The sequence below is a fragment of the Hyaena hyaena genome, unplaced genomic scaffold (assembly GCF_003009895.1).
Source record: "Hyaena hyaena isolate Hyena2069 unplaced genomic scaffold, ASM300989v1 scaffold_148, whole genome shotgun sequence".
In the NCBI taxonomy this organism is placed as follows: domain Eukaryota; kingdom Metazoa; phylum Chordata; class Mammalia; order Carnivora; family Hyaenidae; genus Hyaena; species Hyaena hyaena.
Genome location: NW_024080780.1, coordinates 2,190,206 through 2,212,757, shown reverse-complemented (window position 1 = coordinate 2,212,757; position 22,552 = coordinate 2,190,206). Strand labels below are relative to the sequence as shown.

The 22,552-nt window shown below is 47.8% G+C and overlaps 1 protein-coding gene and 1 long non-coding RNA gene across 3 annotated transcripts in view; one reads left to right on the top strand and one right to left on the bottom strand.

The window, feature by feature from the left end:
• Positions 1-387: 387 nt before the first annotated feature.
• LOC120236186 lies at positions 388-17,786 on the bottom strand. Of its 2 annotated transcripts, none has more exons than XR_005529590.1 (5): positions 17,338-17,786; positions 16,103-16,253; positions 11,271-11,669; positions 5,654-5,721; positions 388-1,065 (listed from the first exon to the last, which is right to left on the bottom strand). It is a non-coding gene; the product is annotated as an uncharacterized LOC120236186 (long non-coding RNA). The 2 variants fall into 2 exon arrangements; XR_005529591.1 differs by having other exon boundaries at positions 11,407-11,669.
• Positions 17,787-18,071: 285 nt separating this feature from the next.
• RETREG1 (reticulophagy regulator 1) overlaps positions 18,072-22,552 on the top strand; it is a 122,288-nt gene continuing 117,807 nt past the window's right edge. The window contains exon 1 of the mRNA XM_039238842.1: positions 18,072-18,397. Coding sequence (XP_039094773.1) covers positions 18,072-18,397 — 326 coding nt within the window. The remainder of the gene's footprint in view (positions 18,398-22,552) is intronic.

Below are 22,552 nucleotides of genomic sequence, written 5' to 3'. Positions count from 1 at the left end.
TCCTTCCCCTGATTCTGCACCTGTGACTCGGTCATTCAGGCTTCAGCTTAAAATGTCACCTCTCCAGAAACGTGTTTCCTCACCACCAAATGTAGAAGAGCTAGTCTTTACTGTGTCACCGTGCTGTAAGGAGCGCTCACCACTAAAGAGTATTTTCTTGCTTAATTGCTTATTGACTGTCTTCCGCAAGTAGAAGGTCATCTCTGGAAGAGCAGAAATCTTCCTGGGTTTGTTAGTGTCACTCTGAACCAGGACCAGGGCAGAACATGGTAGGTGCTCAGGAATTAGTTCTTAAATGAAAGAGTGAATTGTAACTTTCAATGTGGGGGCCACCCCGGCTGAGACCCTCCCCCCCCCACCCCCCCACCCCAGGAAAACAGAGCCCAGGGCAGAGGGAAAGTGCTAGAGCTTTGGGAAGTGCAGCCCAGGGCACTGAGGGTAAGGGAGAGAGGCAGAGAAGGATGGGAAGCAAGACAAAGCGGCCCCTGCTTCCCCGCGGCCCACCAGGAGAGCCCAGGCGCAGGGCCACGTGGGATACTCTGCACAAGTTGTATAGGAACTCCTGCCTCAGAGCAGCCGTCCAGGAGAAGAAGAGATATTTCTGGAGCTGGTCCTGTTTCCCATGGGCTGAAGTTCACTGGGTGGGGAGTCCGTCCCCTCCCATTTCCTTATCAGCTGGTGCCTTTCAAAGCCACGCCGAAGCCACATGCCGCACTGTGGCAGGCTGAAAGATGTCCACATCCTGACCCCCGGGACCTGTGAGGGTTACCTTGTATGGCAAAAGCAGCTTTGCAGACGTGATTACACTGGGGGTTTTGAGATTACTCACGTAGGGCCAGGGGATTCATGTGTCCTTCGGGAAGGCAGGCAGGAGTGCGGACTCCGTAGATGCGGCGACCGAAGCCACAGGTTGTAGTGATGCAGAGAAGGGGCCACAGGTGGAGCCGTGCAGGCGACTTTCAGGCATGCAAAGGATTCTGGCTCGGTGTCCTCGTGGGGAGCCAGCCCTGGTGACACCCTGGTCTTGGCCCTGTTGGTCTCATTCCAGACTTCCGACCTCCAGAACTGTGAGAAATAAACTACTGTTTTCAGCTACTGAGGTGGTGGTAACTTGTGACAGCAGCAATAGGAAACCGACACACGCCTTCAAGGGGAGCGTTTCTTCTAAGTCTGTGGCAGGAGGATCCACAGAGCCCCGGCTAAGCTCGGCCACAGAACCGGAGGTACCCACGATGTATACACACGAGGACCCACATGACGGCTTAGATCAAGAAGCTTAGGACAGGGGCGCCTGGGTGGCTTAGTCGGTTAAGCGTCCGACTTTCGCTTAGGTCATGATCTCGCGGTTCGTGGGTTTGAATGCCGCATCGGGCTCTGTGCTGACTGCCAGCTCAGAGCCTGGAGCCTGTTTCAGAGTCTGTGTCTCCCTCTCTCTCTGACCCTCCCCTGCTCACGCTCTCTCTCTCTCTCCTAGAAATAAATAAAAAATATTAAAAAAAAAAAAAGCTTAGGACAGAGAAGGTGTGTATTTGTTGATTGTATTAACATTGTCTTTTATTAGAATTCTTTTTTCTTTTAATTTTAGAGAGAGGGGGGAGAGTGTGAGTGGGGAGAAAGGGGCAGAGGGAGAGAGAGAGAAAATTTTAAAACAGGCTCTGTGCTCAGTGCAGAGCCTGGTGTGAGACTCGATCCTATGACCCTGGGATCATGATCTGAGCTGAAATCAATAGTCAAATGCTCAACTGACTGAACCACCCAGGCACCCCAATTATACTTCATTTTTAGTTGTGAATAATTGCCCAGCTCTGAAAAATGTCCCTGGGCCTCTCGGATGACATTTATGTATGTCACATAACCTATATGCCAATCAGACCATCACAAACACGCCTTCAAATCTGGTAAAAATCCATTCGTACAGACACTATTTTATTCTATGCAGATTTGATATGGAATGTACAGAGAGCATAGTATGTACTAGGTAACTCTAGCGGCTTTGGTGAACACCTACACTTCAAGTAACTACTGCTATTAAGAACTGCTACCAATATGGAGGTAACAGTCGGAGGGTATCGGCTCTGCTCTTGTGGCTACTCAGGGGCCCAGCTCACAGGGGTTCTGCCTTCTTCAACATTTATCTTCCAAGGTTACCCCAGGCACAAACAAAGTTGGCAAAAAGGAAGCAACTGACTGGATAGGATCAAAAGCCTTTTAGCCTCCTTGGCCTGGAAGTGATGTCACGTGGCATTACTTCTTTTTTTTCTTTAATGTTTTTTATTTATTTCTGAGAGAGACAGAGAGAGACAGCGTGAGCAGGGGAGGGTCAGAGAGAGAGGGAGACACAGAATCTGAAACAGGCTCCAGGTTCTGAGCTGGCTGTCAGCACAGAGCCCGACCCGGGGCTCAAACCCATGAACCGCGGGATCACGACCTGAGCCGAAGTCGTACACTTAACCGATTGAGCCACCCAGGCGCCCCCTGGCATTACTTCTAGGCAAGGGATGCTGGGAAATGCAGTTCCAGGCGCGCAACTACCTTTCAGTTACACTCTGCATTACATAAGGGGAGAATGAAGCTGGCTGGCTGTCACTTGCCACACTTGCCACAGTCTGTCCTTCTGGCTGAGAGATATTCATAGGGACTCTTTCCCTCAAATATGAAAAACTCTTCTTCCAGCCAGAAAGGATCATTCAAGGGAATTAACTCAAAATCCTATTAGTTACTGCATCCCTCAGGGCAAAACAGATGGGTTGTGGACAAGTGACTGTTCAACTTATACAATTAAAAGAAGTCTAAGATGGGGCACCTGGGTGGCTCGGTTGGTTGAGGGTCGGACTCTTGATTTCAGCCCATGTCATGATCTTAGTCATGTGACTGAGCCCGGCACTGCGCTCCAGGCAGGGCCCTCTCCCTCTCTCTCTCTGCCCCTCCCCTGCTTGCACATGCACACACACTCTCTCTCTCAAAATGAATAAACATAAAAAAAAAAAAAAGTCAAGGATGGATGACCAGGAAGCTGAGGGGACACAACCCCAACACAAAGTCTCAAGTTCATGCCTGGTGTCCAGAAGTCTGCAGACTTCTTTCACATGAACGATCCACCCAGTGCCCTGACTTCTTGATCTGTTGCCCTAGTGTCCTGTCCTCCTAAATTCTAGCCTCCACGGACTCCTTTCCACTGCTTTCCAGTGTGCTCCCTACTAGGAACACCTCTCATCAGGGCCTCCCAACCATGAGGGCACCATTTTCTTCAATGCCTTCACTTCCCTCCTCCCCCAGATTTGAATCTCTGGCCCATCACTATATCATTCAATTATATTCACCCTCAACAACTTCCTATCTCTTCCTCTTCTCCACTTATCCTAAAAAAAACCACCCACAGAAAACCCAATTCTCTAAGTCTGTATAAGAGCAGATGAATGTTGCCGGAGAAACACCCAAGCACACTCTCGCTTTAAGCTTATGACCACGATTTTCAGAGGCCACCCATCGCATCCACCCTCCCACCCTTCCCTAGTGAAGGGTCTCCCACGGTCTCCTGGGTCCCAAAGCCACTACCTCAAAATTCCTGTTTTTAAACTTCATATCACTATTCCGCCCATGCCCCACCTTCTTATTTAATTATGAAAACCCAAGGAGAAGCAGAAAACACTGTATCTTCTAGCACATCTTCCAATTTATCCCATGTAGTCTTATGGCTTTTGTGTCCTTTAGATGTTGACTTTATCTTCCCTGAGCTCACAGTTTTCAGATCCAGTTTCCTACTTGTCTGTGCTTGGACCTGTATTAGGCACATGAAGTATAGTATGTCCAAGAGAGAATTCCTCTCCCAAGAGAGAATTTCCTCTCCCACATCTTTCCTATCTCTACAGATGTTAGATGTCATTTGTAACTCCTCTCTGTCCCTGACACCTTACATTGGATGCAACATTCCTGCTGGCTGTATGTGCCAGATGTGTTCCAAATCCAATCATTTCTCACCGTCCACCACTGCCAATAGCTCTGACTAGTCCAGTAATCCCTAACTGATCTCCTTGCTTCATGCTGGTCTCCTCATCAATGACCAGAACAATCTTTTCAAGCTGAAAACTAAGAGGCACCTGTGTGGCTCAGTTGGTTAAGCGTCGGGACTCTTGATTTCAGATTTCAGCTGGGGTCATGATCTCACACAGTTCGTGAGATCGAGCCCCACATTGCGTTTGGTGCTGAGTGTGGAGCCTGCTTGGGATTCTCCCCGCACCCCTCTCTGCCCCTCACCTGCTCACATGTGGTCACATACTTTCTCAAAATAAATAAACTTTAAAAAGAAAGATGAGGGGCACCTGGGTGGCTTAGTTGATTAAGCGTTAAGACTTTGGTTCAGGTCATGATCTCACAGTTCATGGGTTCAAGTCCCATGTCGGGCTCTGTGGTGACAGCTCAGAGCCTGGAGCCTGCTTTGCATTCTGTGTCTTTCTCTCTCTCTGTCCCTCCCCTGCTCACACTCTTTCAAAAATAAACAAATTTTTTTTAAAAAGATGAATATTGAATGAAGTCATGTTTTGCACAACACCCTTCATTAGTTTTCTACCATCTTTTAAATGTGATGCAGGGCTGCCGTGCCCTTCGTGATGCCCCACTGCCTTCCTCTCCTCACTCAGTGACCTTCCCTCACTCCAAGCCCCCTGGCTCACACTGCTCTTCTCATTTTAGCCTCTTGTTCTTTGAGCACAAACTAGTTCTCACTTCAGATCATCGCTCGCTCTGCTTCCAGAACTCCGTGTGACTGGCTGTCTTCCCCCACTGAAGTCTGTTCAAAAGTCACATCTCTCAACCCCTCCCGTCTCTTCCAAAGCACTTCCCCTTTCCACTCTGTCCTGTGTTTCTTCACTGCACTTAACCTGTGTCACTTTATGTCAATGGTCCCCATGCTCTTTTTTTTTTAATTTTTTTTAATGTTTTATTTATTTCTAGGAGAGAGAGAGAGAGAGAGAGAGACAGCGTGAGCAGGGGAGGGTCAGAGAGAGAGGGAGTCACAGACTCTGAAACAGGCTCCAGGCTCTGAGCTGGCAGTCAGCACAGAGCCCGACGCGGGGCTCGAACCCACGAACCGCGAGATCATGACCTAAGTGAAAGTCGGACGCCTAACCGACTCAGCCACCCAGGCGCCCCTCAACGGTCCCCGTGCTCTTGTGCTGTTGCCCCTCACAATGACTCTGGGCTTAGCCGTGTGACTTGCTTTGGCCCCTCGGACATTAGAAAATGTGACCCAACCAGAAGCTCGAGACGTGCTTGCACAGTAGGGGATGCCTTCATGGACCTCCAGCTGCCAAATGAGGAAGCCTGAAGCCAGCCTGCTGGCGAGGCCACCTGGGGAACACCGAAGACACATCTGCTGACACCCCCAGCCTAGTCCCACCCAGCATCTGCGAACTGTGCTAGTTGCACACGTGACCCAGCAACACCACGTGGATCGGAGACATGCCATTCCGGCTGACCTCTCCCCAACTGCCGATTCACTCAGTCGTGAGCAAATCAAAGTTGTCTGAGGCCACCAAGTTTGGGAGCGGTTTGTTACACGGCAGCATATGACACACATTTTTATGTTCATATGCATATTTCCTCACGATCCGGCAAGTCATCTAAGATTTATGCTCTAGGAGGACAGGAACATTACCTGCAACACACTGTGGTCCTCCAGCCTGGAACAGCATCTGGCCCAGAGACATGCACAGGAGACATTCACTGTTGAATGAATGAACAAACGAACAGTCTCTTGTGAAGAAGCCTCACCTCATTCTATGGCTCCACTAAGATCTCTAAACTAGAGAGATCTGTCTCCATGGGGTGCCTGGCTGGCTCGTCCATACAGCACGTGACTCTCACTCACTTACAATCTCAGGGTTGTAAATTCAAGCCCCACGTTGGCTGTAGAGATTACTTAAAATAAAACCTTCAAAAAAAAGAAGGAAAGATCTGTCTCCTGCCGTCCAGAGGACCACTAGACATGACCAACTGAAATTCAACACCTTCTAAATTGATGGGGATTTTTTTCTCCAAGTCCGTTCCCAAGTTTTCTCCTCTATTTCATATTTTAGTACTGGCACAATGAGGGGTGATAACACTTAATTTTATGGGTCAGCTTGGCTAGGTTATGGCGCCCAATTTTTTTTTTTTTTTTTTTTTTTGGTCAAGCACCAGTCTAGATGTCACTATAAAGTTATTTTTTAGATGTGATTAACAGTTATTTTACTTTTTAAAGTTTATTTATTTTAAGAGAGAGCGAATAGGGGAGGGCAGAGAGAGGGAGAGAAAGAATCCCAAGTAGGCTCTGCACTGCCAGCACCGAGCCCAACATGGGGCTCGAACTCACCAACTGGGAGATCAGGACCTGAGACGAAATCAGAGTTGGTTGCTTCCCCAACTGAGGCATCCAGGTGCCCCTAGATGTGACTACCATTTAAATCAGTAGACTGAGAAAAGCACAATACCCTCCATAGTGTGGGTGGGCCTCATCTAATCAGTTAAAGGCTTTAAGAGAAAAGACTGAAATCCTTTGAGCAGGAAGGAATTCAGTCTCCAGATTACCTTTGGACTCAAGACTGCAACGTTAACTCCCGCCTGAATCTCCAGCCTCCACGTCTATGCAGCAGGTTTCAGACTTGCCTGTGCACATAGGTTCAGGTGCCAATTCCTTAAATCCCACGTCCCCAGCTCTACCACACACACACACACACACACACACACACACACGCATGCACATGCATGCACACGCACACACACCATTGGTTCTGTTTCTCTGGAGAGCCCTAATACTGGAGTTAGCTTTGACAATCCCCTGACCGTCTTTCCCCAACATCCATTCAGTCACCAAAGCCCTGCTGGTGCAATACACAAAATGCCTCCTGCGTTTCCCTTTCTCTGCCTCCATATTCTCTGTCTTGGTTTCGACTCTCAGCATCTCTCACCTGGACGATTATAGAGTCTGTTAACCAGTCTCTCTGCTTCATCTCCTTCCAATCCACATGCTACTCCACCACCAGGGTTACCTTTCTAAGAATCTGATCGTGACACTTGCCTCCAAAATCTCCCATCATCTAAAGAATGCAGCTCAAACTCCTCAGTGTAACATGAAAGCTCTTTATCAACAAGTTCAAGTTCTAGTCCCCATTCTGTATCTCTTATTCTTCTCTAAAACCCCAAATTCTAGCTATATTTAGCACCTGTGGATCCCTAAACATGTCATGTTCATTTCATACCTTCATGCTTTTACATATTTTATTCTATTTACTTGCAATGCCTACCAAATTGTTTTGAGAACATTCCAACCTACTCTTCAAGCCCTAACATAGATGTCCTCTTTGCTCATAAGCTGTCCCTGGATGCTTTGTCATAGTGTTTAGATAATGATAAAGATCTTTTCATTAGTCTTATTGTCTTGAAATTAATGTATGTGTCTGTTTTTCTCAAGACAAGAGGCTCTTTGATGGCAGGACTGGGTATAATAAGAGCTAGTAGATTGTAATAGCAATAATAGTAATTAGATCCCTAAAGGAAAAATAAGAAAAACAGAGAGGGAGGCAAGCCATAAGAGAATACAGAGAACAACTGAGGGCTGCTGGAGGGATTTTCGGTGGGGGGATGGGCTGAATGGGTGTCGGGCATTAAGGAGGGTGATTGTTGGGGTGAGCGCTGGGTGCTATATGTAAATGATGAATAATCACTAAGTTCTACTTCTGAAACCAGTGCTACACTATATGGTAACTAACATGGGCTTAAATTAAAAATAAGTAACTAAAAATAATTAGATTCCTAGTCCTGGTCTCCTGTTTAGCTCATAATAGCCACTCAAAAACCATTTGCTGGGCCAGTTTTTTTCTGTTAGATTTTAAGCCCTTTGAAGGCAGAAACCATATTGCTGTTCACCTTTGTATCACTTACAGTGCCTCTCATAGGATCTTGGATATAGTACAAGGATCAGGTACATAGTACTATGTACACAGTACACAGATTAAGTACCTAGTACATAGGGTCTTACTCAATAGAAGCCTGGATTAAAGAAAAGCTTCAGTTCTCTGGAGAACATGGAAAGAGTTCATTTCCTGTTGCTACAATATGTCTGCCATCATTGGATTCCCTCGTTCAGGGTTGTCACAATGATGTTAAGTCAAGCAAGAGTTCGTGGGAAGGAGAAATCACCAAAGGTCACAGTCTTGAAAATGAAAAACTGTAAGAACTTTTTCTATTTCCTATTTTCTCACAGTCTTCTAGAAAACATTTTTTTTTCTTTTGACAGTTTCAAACCCACAGGAAAGTTGAAAGAACAGTACGATGAACAGCCGGATACTCCTCACATAGATTTGCCAACATCTTGCCACACCCATTTCCCCCATTTCTATTTCTCTTTCTATATATATGTCCCATTATGGCATTTCACCCTCAAATACGTACTCGGAAGGAGGACTTTCTCTTACATCACCAGAACACCTTTATCACACCTAAGAAAAGCAATATTAATTCAACAAAATTATCTAGCATAAAATCTGGACTCAGATGTTCCTTATTTTTCCACCAAATGTCTTTGATAGCATTTTTTTTCGACCCAGAATCCAATCAAGTTTTACACATTGACTTGGCTGTTTTAGCTCTTCTTCTCAAACCCTTCCTCTGTTGATATCAAGCACCTGAAGATCCAGGTCAACTGACGTGTAGAATGTAGGACATTGTTTTGTTAGGATTTGATTCAGGTCAAAGGCTTCCAGCAAGATTTGTTGTGTCCCTCCCATGACATCAGGTCAGGGGGCTCATAAGGTCAGATTGTCCCACTTCTGGAGATGCCCAGCTTGATGAGATGCAGATAAGGTAGAGATCTCTCCAATGCAAAGACACACTTTGTAATTAGTAAGTAACCTGTGAGATCATGTAAACGTGTCTTCCTTAGTCTTTTTCCCAGTGGGTAATTGATGATCATTGCCTGAATCACTGTTTACATTGAGAGTTAACAAAATGGTGCTTTTCTAAATCTACAGTTTATACTTATTAACTTATAATACAGAGCCTCCCTCCTACCCCCTTTGAGTATCATTGTGGAGCCGGAAGATTTTTTTAACTCAATATAATCATTTCCCAGGATGATTTTTTTGATCCTTGAAGTTTCTCAGATTTAGTATGTGGGTTCCCTTTCAAAGCTGGCTTCTGTGTCCTTTTGACATAGTTTTAAATGCTTTTTGAATGTGTTTTGCTTCCTGGCACACAAGATGTTACTAACTTAGACCCAGTATCAGCCAATTCTTTAAGGAACCCCTGTTCTTTTCTGGCAGGAAATGAGCTTTAAGGGAGCTCATTGCCATGGGTGCCACTGAGTCCAGGCTCTTTCTGTCGATGTAGCTATAATATCACATCATGACCTTGAACTTGTGGATAGCTTGAGTTCAGATCTTCCCCCAGCCCCACATTCTTTGACTTTCACTGAAAACCCTCATTAGTTCCAAGAATGAGGAACACAGCCTGAGATGGTCTGGATCTGGAAGAGGAGGGGGTACAAGGCTTCTCCAGTTCAGACTGGTGTCAGGTGATGTGGCGTGAGCAGGCATGGCGGCCCTGATACTGGAGAGCGAGGTATATGGGCATGCGAGTCTTTAAGAAGAGCTCTCAGCGACTGTTGAAAGACTGGGGGTAGTTGGGGGGGGGAGGTCCATATAATTTATCAGCCAAATCAAGATACTTCTGGGTGGCTCAGTTGGTTAAGCATCTGACTTTGGCTCAGGTCATGATCTCACGGTTCGTGGGTTCGAGCCCCGTGTTGGGCTCTGTGCCTGACAGCTCAGAGCCTGGAGCCTGTTTCTGATTCTGTGTCTCCTTCTTCTCTCTGACCCTCCCCTGCTCGCTGTCTCTCTCTCTCAGAAATAAAACATTAAAAAAAAGACGCTCTGAAAAAGAAAGCAACATGGCCAGCAAACATATGAAATAATGCTCAATGTCACTCATCATCAGGGAAATACAAATCAAAACCACACTGAGATACCACCTCACATTGCTTAGAGTGGCTAAAATGAACAAATCAGGAGACAATCGATGCTGGCGAGGATGTGGAGAAATGGGCACCCTCTTACACTCTTGGTGGGAATGTAAACAGAGGGGTGGGTGCAGCCCCTCTGGAAAATAGTGTGGAGATTCCTCAAAAACCTAATGCTAGAACTCCCCTATGACCCAGCAATAGCACTGCTAGGAATTTACCCAACAGATACAGGAGTGCTGATGCATAGAGGCACATGTACCCCAATGTTCATAGCAGCACTCTCAACAATAGCCAAATCATGGAAAGAGCCTAAGTGTCTATCAACTGATGAATGGATCAAGAAGATGTGGTTCATCTATACAATGGAATACTACATGGCAATGAGAAAGAATGAAGTCTGGCCATGTGTAGCAACATGGATGGAATTGAGGGCGTTATTCTAAGTGAAATAAGTCAGGCAGAGAAAGACAGATACCATATGTTTTCACTCATATGTGGAACAGGAGAAACTTAACAGAGGACCGTAGGGGAGGTGAAGGGGGAAAAACTAGTTAAGGAGAGGGAGAGAGACAAAACCACAAGAGACTCTTAAATACTGAGAATAAACTGAGGGCTGATGGGGGTGGGAGAGAGGGGAAAATGGGTGATAGGCATGGAGAAGGGCACTTGTGATGAGCTCTGGGTGTTATATAGAAACCAACCTGACAATAAACTATATTAAAAAAAATAATAATAACCATGCCGGGAGGCACCTGGGTGGCTTAGCTGATTGAGCATCTGACTCCTGATTTGGCTCAGGTCATGATCTCATGATTTATAAGTTCAAGTCCCACATCAGGCTCTGCACGGCCAGCACAGAGCCTGCTTGAGAGTCTCTACCTCTCTCTCTGTTCCTCCCCCACTTGCATGCTTTCTCTCTCTGTCTCAAATAAATAAAACTTGAAAAAAATTTAAAAATAACCATGTCAAACAGCAGGCATTAACCAGCATGGTCTTGGGCTAGCCTGACACATGATTATTCCAGGTGGAATAAAGGAGAGACCAGAATCAAAACTTACTCCATGGGGCGCCGGGGTGGCTCAGTCGGTTAAGCATCTGACTCAGGTCATGATCACATGGTTTGTGGGTTTGAGCCTCGCATTAGGCTCTGTGCTGATGGCTAGCTCAGAGCCTGAAGCCTGCTTCAGATTCTGTATCTCTCTCTTTCACCCTCCCCTGCTCACACTGTCTCTCTCTCTCTCAGAATAAATTAAAAAAACATTAAAAAATAACTTACTCCAGTGTTTCCTGTCTTTCGGAATGTGGGCGACTTGCAGCTGAGAAGGCAGTTGTAAATGCTGCTTCTCAGGCTGGGGGTGGTGGGCATGTCTGTGTGATGGCTCCTCATTCTGAGAGGAGCAAGCTTAACTTACAAGGCGTGTGGCCAGGGCGCTCTCAGGAGCCCACTGGGGTGGACATTCCTGTAGAAGGAGCCTCTCCACTCCAACTCTGTCATCTCCCTTCTGGACGGGGCAAGAGCAACGTCATCCGCAGGGGAATACGCTCTACAGTACGCCGGATGCCAGCTGTTGGCCAAGGTTCTGCAAGGAATCTGCTTGGCACCAGGGGAAGTGGGGGCTGCAGGAAGCCAGCTGTGGAAGCAGATGCCATCCCTGGGTCCACATGTACCTTCTCCCTAGAGAAAAGAGAATGGCCTTCAGTCTCTGCCAGGCCCTTGTCCAGGCAGCCCGGAGTCAGCCTCCAAATCTGGTTTTGAGGGCAGTTCTGCCTGAGGGCACAGGGAGAGTGCCGGAGCTGCAAACAGTCTACGGAGAAACCAGCAAGTTTCAATGAATTGGCTGCAAATACACAACACTCTGAACTGTGTTAGATCTTGAAACTCCTTGGATGGTTCAGAAGACACTTGAGTCTTACAAAGCTTCAGGGCACCCTGCACACTCCTGGTGGTGAAGTAACACCCAGCTGTGCCCACTAGCGCACGGCCTAAGGGATACATGGGACACAGCTCACCCGCGTGCTAGCCCAGCCTAAAGGGTCACCAGGTTTTGTGCCTAATTTCTAATGAACTAAAATTCATAACAGGTGACAAGCCAGCACCACATTGCGAAGGGATACCCGTGGGCTGGGACTCCCACAGCTGTTTTCATTCCATTCCACGAATCTGATTCTGGTATTCCCCTGGAGCCTGGGAGGCCTGATTTGCAGACCTGGGTTTGAAGGCAATCCCACCCACAGGTTTGCTTTGATGCTGGAAGCCGAGCTGGGGTACCTGGGACCTCAGGGGACTGGTGTTTGGGGTCTACCACTTTCTTGGTAAAAGCAAACAACAACAGAAAGAAATCGAGGAATTTCAGAAACTCCGTGGCTCAGGGGACTAGTGACTTAGCTTGGAGAGTGGCGCTCAAAGCTCTCCCCTGTCTGATCTGTTTACCCGAAAGCCTCAATCTAGTCTCTACCCCACGTGCAGGCCATCTGCTCCGGCCGGTGCCTCGGAACTCACGCTGGCCTTGCTTTTCGTGCTGCCCGTTCTCTCTGCCCGGGCCACCTCGGGGCCAGGCCCCCTGCTGCTGCCCGCCACGGACCTCGGTGCCCAGCGCCTCCTCCCCTCCCCCCTTCGTCAATGACAAGGAACAGGTTTCTTCCAGCGGCCCGCCAGGCTCTGTGGAATCCCCTGTCCAGATTATACCTTTCTAAAACACAAGCCAAGCCCTTCACCCTCCTATGGAACCCCCCCAACTCCCCACCACCGCCCATGACCTCAAAGTTCAAACTCCTTAGCAGCACACGCAGGAGGCCCTTCTGAGTAACCACTGGGCGTCCCACTGGGTCCTCTCACTCAGGGCCGCTCAGGGCTTCCTCCCCGGGGCCAGGCTGTCCTCGCTCCTGCCTTCGGGCTGTGCGTACCTCCTGGCTGCCTTCTGCAGCTTCCCTTGCCCAGGACCCAGGCACCAGGACGGAAATGAACAGCCCCCGTTTATCTTGCTAGAAGCCCACAACCAGTCCTTACTGAATGTTTAAGGATCAATAAAAGAAGAAATAAGGGATGAATGATACAGAACTGCAGTGAGACAGAGCCAGGACCATAAAGGGGTAAAAAGACACAAGAGGTTGCAGACCAGGATGGTGGTTCACAACCTGGGGAGCTTCCGGGGTGGAATCTGAACACCCCACCTCTGTACACACACACGGAGGCCAGGGAGAGGCTGGAGAACGGGGCAGACCACTCCCGAGGCTGGGCGGGCAAGTTAAGAAAGCAGGGAACTTAACAGATGAGGCTTGTCTTGGGCAAGAGCTTACACCCACCGGCCAGAATCTTAAGTCTTTAAACAGGCCTTACCTGGGTTCAGTCACATATACCATCCAGATAAGCACCACCACCTTACTCTCTCAAGACTGTGTCCTTGAAACGGCGCGCGCTGTGGGATGACGTATAAAACAGACATCCCAAGGACAGGGGAGGGGGTGGGGAGCCTGCAGTTGCCCAGGTCCAGCTTGTGGGTCAACCAATAGGCACAGCCTCTCGATGATCTCCTCCAACATAGGACCAGAGCAGTGGCTGGTCTGCTGCCTTGGGTGTGACTGCTAGCCCAGTGGGAAGGGCTTGGAAGTCAACATCTTGGGGTCATTCTCATCACCTGTGTGTGTGCACGCACACGTGCAATAGACAGTACCTTTTCAGGATATACTCTTACTGTAGTGTGACCTCAGTTCTGAAGTCTTGAAAACGTCTTTGGTATAGCGCCAGGGAGCAATAACCTAACCCAAGTATCCCAGCTGGTATACAGATGGCCACCGTCTTGATGCGATGTTTTTCAACTCCAGTAAGCACCTCCCTGACAGACGCTTGTCAAGTGTAGACTATTCTAGCTCGGATATTCCAATTCTTTTTTTTTTTTTTAATATTTGTATTTATTTCTAGGAGAGAGAGAGAGAGACAGCATGAGCAGGGGAGGGTCAGAGAGAGAGAGAGAGAGACACAGACTCTGAAACAGGCTCCAGGCTCTGAGCTGGCAGTCAGCACAGAGCCCGACGCGGGGCTCGAACCCACGAACCGCGAGATCATGACCTAAGCGAAAGTCGAACTCTTAACCGACTAAGCCACCCAGGCGCCTCGGATATTCCAATTCTTACAAGCACAAGAGTCAACTGCAAAGCAGAAATAACCAGTCCCTTCTATGAGCTGAGCCTTGGAAACTGGGTACCATCTTCCTTTCCATTTCCTACGTGTTTCTATTTTGGTGTACTGTTCCTATTTATCTGGGCTTACGTCTCCCAGCTCAGTGACCCGGAAATTAGGGGAAATTAGGAATAAGGACTGGAGGACGTGGCAAGAATAGGAAGGTAAAATGGCTTCCGTAAGATGATCAGCACAAAAGCATCTCTCTGCAGGACTAATAAATAATACAACATGTATGCATGGCTCCTTGCATGTGACTAGTCACGGGCCCACTGCAGATTCTAACAGAAAACATTTTAAGGAAAAAATAAAAGCGATACTGGGGCACTGCCATCTCATTCTTAGGCTTAGCCTGATGTTGCCTATGTGGCTCCTGAAGTAAGAATTATTCCTTATTTCTCTCTCCTATTACAGGCTTTCCAGCTACTTTTGGAAGACTAAGGTGAGCAAACTCTTTTAAGAGTCCCTATGTGTAGGGGCGCCTGGGTGGTTCAGTCAGTTGAGCATCGGACGTTGGCTCAGGTCATGAGCTCACAGTTCATGAGTTCGAGCCCCACATCGGCCTCTGTGCTGGCAGCTCAGAGCCGGGAGCCTGCTTCAGATTCTGCGTCTCCCCCTCTCTCTCTCTCTGCCCCTCCCCTGCTCACGTTCTGTCCCTGTCCCCCTCACCCCCCCCTCAAAAATAAATAAACATTAAAAAAAAAAGAGTTCCTATGTGTATTTTGGCTTTCTTTGCTGGGGCTGTGCTCTTTTCTAAATAGTCTCTTAGATTTGGTGGCCTCAACTATTTTCTCTCTTCCTATCCCCCACCCCAACACCCCTCAATACATTCCCAATTTACTGGTCTTCCTCGGATATATATTTCAAAGTTTTTAGCTCATTAGTGTTCATCATTCTGTTCTCGATATACAGAAATGCAAAATTCAGAAGAGAATCCTGAACAGTGAGGCTACCCAAATGGGGTTTAAACATGGCAATTTCTTGCAACTAGGGGACAAGGTTTACTGTAATCATAAGTATTATTTTTATGTAATCTTAGCAATAAATTACTGAAACATCACAAAGACAATTAGACAAAAAAAAAAACTCACCTAGTAGCACCTATTTATGTGTCTATGTGTCTACTTCTGTGACATTGTCAGCAATTATTCGAGGTCAGAGGTGAAAAGGCCAGATTAGGGCAATCAGGCCAGGTTTTTACGCAAAAACAGTTTTGTGTAGCATTTTTGTGTATTAATCTTAAGAGAGAAGAAAAAGATTTCACATAGCCACAGGTAGGCATCATAAGGTATAAGAGATGATCTCTCTCTTTTTTTTTTTATTTATTTTGAGAGAGAGAGAGAGAACGTGAGCAGGGGAGGGGCAGAGAGAGAGAGAAAGGGACAGAGGGAGACTCCCAAGCAGGCTCCACACCGATCAGCAAGGAGCCCGGCAAGGGGCTGGAACGCATGAACCCAGAGATCATGACCTGAGCCGAAGTCAGACACTTAGCAACTGACTGAGCCACCCAGGCCCCCGCCCGATAGCTCTTAAACAGAGATAGTAAGTGTTGCAAACCACGTAGAGAAACTGACGTTTAGCTTTGATGTGTCTTGTCCACATCTTTTACTACTTCCTCAGATCCTCACGGCAATAGTTAGAACTCAGGGGGAGAAGAAGGAATGTGAAGAATCTTGCCAACGTGTTTCCGGGAGCACATCCCCTCTGGACAATGGGGATGACCTGGGTGGGCTTCTGCTCGGCCCTGCATTCTCCCTTCCAGCTGCGGAGCCTACTGAAAATTGTAGACTATCCTACCCCAGGGGGCTGTGGTCAACAAAGGCCACACTACCTCACAGAGCATCATCTGTCTTGCAGAAGCTTCTGCAGCAGGGCCAAGTGACAGAACCAGCGTGCTGGAAAAGACAGTCTTTCTTTTGCGGAAAAAATACCTGAGTTGTTTCCACGGTGTTTTGTGGCCGCTTCCTACCGGCTTTTCAGGTTCTCTACAAACGCAAGTCAGATGCACCAGTGATCCTGCATCGTCTTCAGGAAAACCCCAAACTTTCCAGCACTAGTGGCTCATCAAGGTCTCAGTGGACCCTGCAAATACACATAAGGAACTGTGCACCCCCATCTGTAACGGCACACCTTCTCTCATGCTGGTCTCCCAACAGAAATTATTGCCTCCCCCTCTCCCCCCACCACCTTATTTCCGTCCTCCTCACAATTCAGGGGAGATGTCATTATTACGAAGAGCCTCCTGAAACCTGATTTTTCCACTCTTTCCCTAATTTGGGGTAGTTTCATTTAAATTAAGACTCTCAGCACTGAGCAATTATATCCATCACAGCGGTTATCACATTGTAATTAGCCCTTCCTTGGCCTGTGAACTTCCCCATAGTAGTAGCTGCTGAGCCTAGCAAAGCATTTGGGCACATAGTAGGTGTTCAACAAACCCTTGTGTGAACTCTAGGAAAATACCCTCTTGAGGTATGTAATATATACGGCCAAGCGCACACATGTGTAATGTACAGATCAATGATTTTTCACATATGTATACAGAGATATAAACATATAATGACGGCCCAGGTGAGCATTCCCGAGCCTTCCCCAGAGGCTCCCTTGAAACAACAGGCTTTAATTGCTCTGGGAATGAGCTCCATCCATCTTGTGAAAGTGGGCTTGTTGCCAGGATGAACCCCCAAGAAGATAGAAGAAGCCCTAATTCATTGCAGGTAGAATGCCCCGAGGGGAGGGAAGGGGTATTTTTATTCTAGAGAAAAGTAAGAACAGGGGGGATTAAAGAATAGAACATTTTAGGGGCGCCTGGGTGGCTTAGTCGGTTAGGCGTCCGACTTTCTCTTAGGTCATGATCTCGCGGTTCGTTGGTTCGAGCCCCGCGTCGGGCTCTGTGCTGACTGCCAGCTCAGAGCCTGGAGCCTGTTTCAGAGTCTGTGACTCCCTCTCTCTCTGACCCTCCCCTGCTCACGCTCTCTCTCTCTCTCTCTCTCTCTCCTAGAAATGAAGAAAAAAACCATTAAAAAAAAAAAGAATAGAACATTTTAAAAAATGCAAACGGTGAAAAGTGAGCATAACAATTACACTGCTTGCGTCCGCTCGCCCCAACCCAGAAATACCGGGGCCAGGCCCGTGTGGGCGGTGTCACCCCTCACAGCCGCCTTACCCATGTCCCGATGGCGGTTGTGACACGGAGACCAGAGTGACTCAGAGGTAACCGTAGTCAAGGCTTGCCAAGCCTTACGTGACACGCGCAAAGCGTCCCTTCTCCGCCTGGGTCCTGGCTCCTCACCTGTACCTCCCACAGCCCAACGTGCAATTTTGGAGGCAGCTGACTTGGCTTAAGTCGGAGAGGGGAGGGCCCTCCCCCGACGCTGCGGCCTGACGCTCCTTCATTGACCCAAATGTTTTTTTTTTTTTTTCTTCCTTCCTTTCTCAGCCCAACCTTTCCAGCATCTCGTTATTCCCAGAAGAGTCAAGACCTCCGCTGAGGTTGCCCAGGCGGTGCCCGCCAAGGCCTGGGCTGCCATCCGCGGCCCGCGGAAGGGGCGCCCCGGGACGCCCTCCGAGGCAGGCGGAGGGCCGAGCGGCGGCCCCGGCTCGGGAAAGTGAAGATGCCCGGTTGACTCCGCGGGGTCCCGGGCGAGGCCGTCGCGGGGGGCGCGCGCTCCCGGGGACGCCGCCCCGAGCCCCGCCCCTGCGCGAACTTGGCCGCGCCCACTTCCCCGGGGAGGCGCCGCCGCCGCCGCCGCCGCCGCCGCGGCCGGGGCTGACGTCACAAGGCACCCAGCCGCCGGCGCCCCGCGGCGCGCGCCCCGCGCGGGGACCCGCCGGCCTCTCCGCGCCGACACCCAGGCGCGCCGCGCGCGCGCCCGTGCCCGCCTGCCCGCGCCGCTGAAGATGGCGAGCCCGGCGCCTGCGGAGCACGCCGCGGAGGGATGCCCGGCCCCGGCTGCCGCGGAGCGGGCGCCGCCGCCGCCGCCGCCGCCGCCGCCGCCGCCCCGGGCTCCCCCCGAGGAGCAGGGAGAGGAGGCGCGGGAGGAGGGGGCGGTGGCGGTCATCGCGGGCCGACAGGTGGAGGAGGCCGCGGGCGGGGCGGCCGCCGCCGTGACCTGGCTGCTGGGGGAGCCGGTGCTGTGGCTGGGCTGCCGCGCGGAAGAGCTCCTGAGCTGGGAGAGGCCGCTGCGCAGCCTGCTCGCCTTCGTCGGGGCCAACCTGCTGTTCTGGTGAGAGCTCGCGGCGGGTGGGGACGCCCAGGAGGGCGGGTGACCTTGGGGCGCCCCGGGCCCGGTGGGGTGGGGGGTGGGGTGCGGTGCACGTTGAGCCCTGCGGGGGAAGTGTCCGCCCTGCCCCACTTTCGGGGCCACCTTTCTCGAACAGGTAGACACACACTTCAAGTTTCCTCCAGAAGCGCTTCGCAACAGACACTTGTCATCCCTCGTGTGTGTATGCAGCTTGGCCTGGGGGGTGGTCGGCTGACCCGCGAGCATCCGCACCTGCAGGTGTACCCAGCGTGCCGCGAAACTTTGGCCTTTGCTTTCGAAAACTCACGCGTTTTCACCTGCTTGCCAAAACCATGCCAGTGCAAACGCGCTTGAACTTGTATTCGCTCTTGCACCCCGAGCAGGCGTCTGGACCAGCCCGGGTACACGCTCAAGACCGCGCCGCCTTCGGCAGCCACCCGAGATGGGCACTGAATGATTTGTTTTTCCATTCCCTGGGGGGTTGGGTTTACTCTCTTAACTCCCTGATGAGCAAACAGGAGGCAAACAGGTGGATTATGTACATCACCCCCTGCCCTCCCCCCAGGTGTGCCAGTGTGGAAAACAGCCGTATTTTCAGGTGAAGCACAGACAGAATACACAGGAATGTTCTCAGAAAAGCCCCTGATCAACAGGTTTGTGTCTCCAGAAAGAGCCCTTCACCAGTAAGGACACTCCTTCCTTGAAGGACGTGCCCGGTGCTCAGCTACCAGTGTTGTGGGGGGTGGAGAAACGCGGTCTTTGTTTGCACGTGTGTCCTCATACGTGTGTGATCCACACGGGTGCAGAATAAGCCCGGGGTCGGCAGGAGATAGCTTGTTACTGGACATAGATTTCTTAACCTTAACGTTAGGAAGTAAAGTACACAAAACATACACAATCTGCCATTTTCTTTGTTAACTAGAGCCAGTTGGAGATTTTTCTGCTGCTCTGTAACCGGTCCTGGTTTCCTCTTAAAATGAGCTATATCTTACCAGGCCCCTTGAATGTGACTCTACTTTGGGTATCCTAGCCGTGCGCGTTTCTACTGCGTATCCCAAATTTCTTTGTCCTGTTAATGAAGTTTTGTAAGCCCTCAAATAAGGAGGGTATAGTATTATGCTACACTGAACCACAGTCCAGTAATCTTAGGGCTGTGTTTCCTTCGTTTTACCGCACTGTAAACTGGGTATAGTTTTCCACATTGTGCATGTTTTAGCAAATAAGCAATATTCTACACAAATTGTGAGATACTATTTGGGCAATTCCTCTTCTCTTATGTCTTGGCGATCACTTTCTTGTTCTGTTGCAACTGCATAGAATTCCGTCATAAGGATGCCACAAATTATTTAACCTGTTTCCTACTAATGGACCAAGATAATTTCCAGACTTCTGCTATTTTAGTGTCACAGCTAATGCCCTTTGACACACATTATCCTGCATCTATGAAAGCATTTCTGTAGGACAGAGTCCCAGAAGTCGAAGTGTTGGGTCCGAGAGAATGTGCACATGTAATTTTGATGGATATCATTGTAGAACGTCCTTGGAATTCTGCTAATTTGTACTCCAGCCAGCAATATGGGCGACTGCCTGTTTCTACCCTTGCCAACAGCATTATACCAAACTTTTTGTTCTTAAAAAGCAGGTAGGCAACACAGGGCCTCCCAATTTGGCATTAAGTTGCATTTTTCTGGGATTGAGCAGTTTTTCTTATGTTCAGGAGCCATTATAATGATCGTTTCTTTGGTCTGTTTATAAAGAACTTTTGTCCATATTTTTAACTGTGCCGTTGGGCTTTTTTCCTATTGATTTGTAGGAACTCTTTTTATATTAACAACTTTAGCGTAATTAATGTAAATTCCAAACGTTCTTTTCTATGATACAGTTTTAATATCCGTTAAAGAGAATGTTTTTTTGCATAAAATGATTGAAAGATGTATTTGGAGTTATTTTGGAGTGATGTCTCCCATCCATTAAAAAAATATATATATATTTTTAAGTAAGCTCTGTGCCCAGCCTGGGGCTTGAACTCATGACCCTGAGATCAAGAGTCACATGCTCTATCTACTGAGCCAGTCAGGCACCCCCATCCATTTTTTTTTTTTTTTAATGAGTCTGATGGAGAGGCAAACAATGGCCAGGCATTCAGTCCAGTTATAGCTTTTTTCTGCTTCTCAGATTTATTTCTTCTCCTGTTTGCATCATCTACATTCCGTGCATGTACTTTCTCTGACAGAAAGATAATTGTCCTGCTTTTTAAATTCTTAAATACTTATTAATTGGGATTTCTGAACCATTTTTTAATTTCATTAAAATGTTGGTGTTTTATCCCACTCTGTTGCTTTTGGAGTTAAAACAATTTTCAGGGTCATCGTATTCTTTAAATACTGTGCTTATCAAGTGATCTTAAATTATAGGACGCTCTAACATTCTGTGTCCTGAGGCCTCTAAAACTTGGTATTTTTCATGAGAAAAGCAGATCAGTATTAGAAATGAGGAACGCTAATCTTGGCCTAAGCAATGGTGATGATGTGTTCTCTTTAACTGGTGTTATTTCATTTTTGTCGAAATTCACTTTGTAAACATATTTTCTTTGAACGGTTTAGTACTCGATATGAGCAGTAGCTTTCAAGCTTTTGAGTTTGGGTTGAAAAGCTCTCACATTGTTTACCTGCATGTGTAAAATCTGCAAGATCTTAGTGCTGTCCACCACGAAGCACGAAGTCTGAGCTGTGGCCATAACGAATGGCTGTAACAGAAAGCTACACGAAGCAGGTGTACTAGAAGAATCAGAAAGAGGATAATTCATTTGATGGAGTTTTGGGGGAGTGACAGCAAAGTGGATGGAAGAGCTTGTGCGGTCTTCATAAGGCAGCCATGCTTGACCAACACCCCAACGGGCAGGAATGATTTGGGTAGATCTATTATATGCTCAACAGCATTCCAGCCTTAAGAACTTGTACTTAATGTTTTGATGCAATCACACAGTAGTTGGTATAGAAAATAAGGAGATAAGACAGACTAGAGGTTTGGGGCACATATTTGGGGACAGTGCTCACCTTGAATGTCAGACCATGTGTTGGGACTTGTTTTTTCTAATAGACATTGGGGACCAAAAAATAAAAAGGTCAAAGTGTTCATCAATATTTTAATGGGTAAATAAATTTTGGTACATATATTCCTACCATAAAATACTATATCACAATGAAAATAAACTACAGCTATCGACAACAAGGTCGATGAATTTTACAAACATAACTTCGGTCAGAAGAATCACATATGTAGAATGATCAGTTTCTTGAAAGTTTTAGAATGTGCAAAACTACACAGTGTTGACTAGGGCTGTGCATATAGGAGATTAGAGAGATAGTCTTATCCCTAAAATCAACAAAGTGTTTATGTCTGGGAAGAGTGAGAAGGTAATGACCACAGAAGGACACGTAGAAAGTTCTGGAGCACAGGCACTGTTCTGTTTTTTGACTCAGGTGGTAGTTATGTGGCATTCAAGTTCTGGTTGTTTTAAACCTGTGTGTATGTGTTCTTATCTATGATATATTTTATGAAGAATGCTAGAATACTAAAGCTTAAGAAAGGGTATGCACTCACAGCTCACAGGAGTTTGATAAGATACAGACCCCATATAGTGCCTGTCTCAAGAAGCAAGATTTCCACAACTTGAAATAGATTGGGCAACAGCCCAATAGTCTTAGGGCTGTGATGTCCTCATGTTACCAACAGAGAACATGTTTTTAAAATTGTCTTTCTTAATTTTAAATTTTATTTATTTTAAGAAATTACTAATACCGCCACACAGTTCAAAAGTTTAAAAGTACAAAACGGTAAACAGCTTGGAGGTCTCTTTCCCATGCCTGTCCCTGGTTACTCAGTTTCCTCGCACAAGCAATCAAGGACACCACTTTTTAAAAAAAGAATAAAATTTATTGTCCAGTTGGCTAACACACAGTGTGTTAAGTGTGTGCTCTTGGTTTTTGGGGTAGATTCCTGTGGTTCATCACTTATATACGACACCCAGTGCTCATCCCATCAAGTGCCCTCCTTACTGCCCATCACCTATTTCCCCCTCTCCCCCACCCCCCATTCACCCTCAGTCTGTTCTCTGTATTTAAGAGTCTCTTATGG